Source organism: Lathyrus oleraceus, chromosome 5 (genome assembly GCF_024323335.1).
Source record: "Lathyrus oleraceus cultivar Zhongwan6 chromosome 5, CAAS_Psat_ZW6_1.0, whole genome shotgun sequence".
Taxonomy (NCBI): Eukaryota; Viridiplantae; Streptophyta; class Magnoliopsida; order Fabales; family Fabaceae; genus Lathyrus; species Lathyrus oleraceus.
This window is the reverse complement of record NC_066583.1, coordinates 436,557,465-436,560,075: the sequence shown is the minus strand read 5'-3', so window position 1 is coordinate 436,560,075 and position 2,611 is coordinate 436,557,465. Positions and strand designations below refer to the sequence as shown.

Below are 2,611 nucleotides of genomic sequence, written 5' to 3'. Positions count from 1 at the left end.
CAAAAGTTATAAATCTCTTAAAGAAACAATTTGAGATAAAGGACATAAAAAAGACAATGTTATGTCTAGATTTATAAATTGAGCATTTGGACAGTATAATATTTCTACATTAAGAACGTTATATAAAAAATGTGTCAAAAGATTCTTATATGGACAAATCTCGTATGTCGTGTACCCCTATGATATTAGATCATCGGATGTGTAGAAACTTCTTTTAAATCTCGAGAAGAGGATGGAAAACTAATTAGTCACGAAATACTATATCTTAATGAAATTAAAATACTGATATATATTTCTAATTGCACACACCATGATATATCAATTAACAAAATATAGTTTTTCACTTATACTTATACGAAGATATTAGAACAAAATTAAACATATAACTTGAAAGTTCATGTTTAACATTCTCATAATAATATATCATAAACATATTACAAGTTTACTACCGCTACAAATTCTTATCCATAAAAACCATTTCATGGTGAGGTGATTTATCAATCTCTTTATTTTAGCACACTTGTCTTATTCTTAAATTAAAAATATATTGATAATCTATTTTTTTTATATATTGATAAATATTTTAAGGGTCTCGTTAACTTATCTCTTTAGGGCATAAGTTAAAGTTATACTATTAAAAAATTTATATGAAATAAAATAAAAATTTAAGTTTTAAAAAATCAAATACAGACATTCTAAGCTAATATTTCTATAAATATATCATTAACTTGTATTTGTGTTCTTAGGACATACGTTAACATTAACCATATTCTTTTTAATAATATATCTATATTTTTGCGGTATATTGTCCTTCATTGGTTCATTTTTCGATTCATTGTTGAATGACTTTGAACTGTGAAGAAGAGTTTGTTGAATGGAGCATAATCCTTCAAACTGAAACTTTGTGAGTAAATCATTCATCTCTTTCCACTTCAAGTCGTTACAAATGTACCAATTTTTTATTGCAAGATTCCCTCATTATAGGACCCTTCACTCTAATTTTCTTTGCCGCAATGCTTTTTCTCTTTTCTTCGATTCTCGTTCTTTCTCTGTTTCCAACACAAACCACCATCATCAACCTGGAAACTTTACCTTATCAACCCTCGTAAATTCATGCGGTTTGTCCCCAGAAACCGCCCTTAAACTCTCCAAAAGGCTGCAAATCAAAAACCCTAATGGCCCAAATGCTGTAGTTCAACTTCTCACCAACCATGGCTTCTCTGATTCCCAGTTACGTAGCTATATCAAGAAACACCCTTTGGTACTTTTATCAGATGCCGAAAAGACCCTTTTGCCAAAAATCCAATTTTTGCAATCCATTGGGGTTTCAACCACTGATCTCCCCAAAATCCTAATTGGGAACACTTCCTTTCTGTCAAAAAGCTTAGACAAACACCTAATCCCTCGTTATGAGGTCATTAGGAGCCTAGTTTGCAATGATAAAGAGGTAGTTTCAGCTTTGAAGCATGGTTCCTGGAACCTTCACTGTGGTTGGGCTGTAAATGATGCAGTTCTGAACATTGAGGTTTTGAGGAACCTCGGTGTGCCTCAAGGTTGCATTTCTCTATTGGTATCCAATTTTCCCGGTATAGCATTCACCAAGCATTCCATATTTGTTGAGGCTGTTAATTCAGTCAAGGAAATAGGGTTTGATCCATCAAAGTCGAATTTTGTTTTGGCACTCCAGGTGTTTGCGAAAATGAACAAGGATATTTGGGAATCAAGATTTAAGATTTTCAATAAATGGGGTTGGTCGAGAGATATATGTCTTTCGGCTTTCTTAAAGCATCCGCAATATATGATGATCTCGGAAAAGAAGATTATTAAAGCAATGAACTTCTTGGTGAATGATGTGGGTGTTAGCCCCGAAGAAATTGCGAAAAGGCCTGGTATACTGAACCGAAACTTGGAGAAGACGTTTATCCCTAGATGGGCTGTTGTTAAAATTTTGAAGTCAAGGGGTTTGATAAAGAGTGATTTACGCATAAGTAGCGTTATTTCAATAAGTGAGAAAAAGTTTTTGGAGCGATATGTTACCCGATTTCAAAAAGACGTGCCCGTGTTATTGGATGCATATAATGGTCATATGTCAGATTGATCATCTTGGTATACGCTAAACTTTGAAACTTTGAATTGGTTGTACTTGATTGCAAAAGTTGACAGTTCATTTTTTATGATTTACATATATAGCTTAATGGTTTGTGTTACTAGTTTTTAGAACTGAATCATTTTATGAGGTTGTAAGAGCTGATTTTACCAAGAAAGCAAGCCCCTAGTGAATAATATGGGCTTGCCAACAGAATATGTCACAGCATTTTCTCATATTCTATCCTACAACTTGGACAAGATGATTGTTCCTAGATTCTTGGTAGTTAAAATATTTGAATCGAAAATCTGCTCGGGAGTGGTTAGTCCACACTTAGATCCTTTCTGTGATACATTGAGTAAAAGTTTTTTAATAGATTTGTCATCAATTTTGAGCAAGGTATGTCTTTGTTACACGACGTATGTAAAGGTTTTTATCGATCATCAAAGCGTAATGGTTTTCATAGACAGGTTGCAAATTTTGTATTCAAGTCTGAATTGAACTTTGAGTTTTACTCGCTTTCAA

At 33.0% G+C, this 2,611-nt stretch overlaps 1 protein-coding gene across 1 annotated transcript; it reads left to right on the top strand.

Annotated features, from left to right (window-relative positions):
- The first annotated feature begins 795 nt into the window (after positions 1–795).
- LOC127085295 (uncharacterized) lies at positions 796–2,360 on the top strand. The gene has a single exon (XM_051025822.1). It carries the CDS (start codon positions 947–949, stop codon positions 2,096–2,098), a length of 1,152 nt encoding a protein of 383 aa, XP_050881779.1. The 5' UTR covers positions 796–946; the 3' UTR covers positions 2,099–2,360.
- The last annotated feature ends 251 nt before the right edge of the window (positions 2,361–2,611 follow it).

Bases quoted from the DNA above. Each gene is read 5' to 3' on its own strand.
- LOC127085295 (XM_051025822.1), top strand. From the start codon at position 947: ATGTACCAATTTTTTATTGCAAGATTCCCTCATTATAGGACCCTTCAC.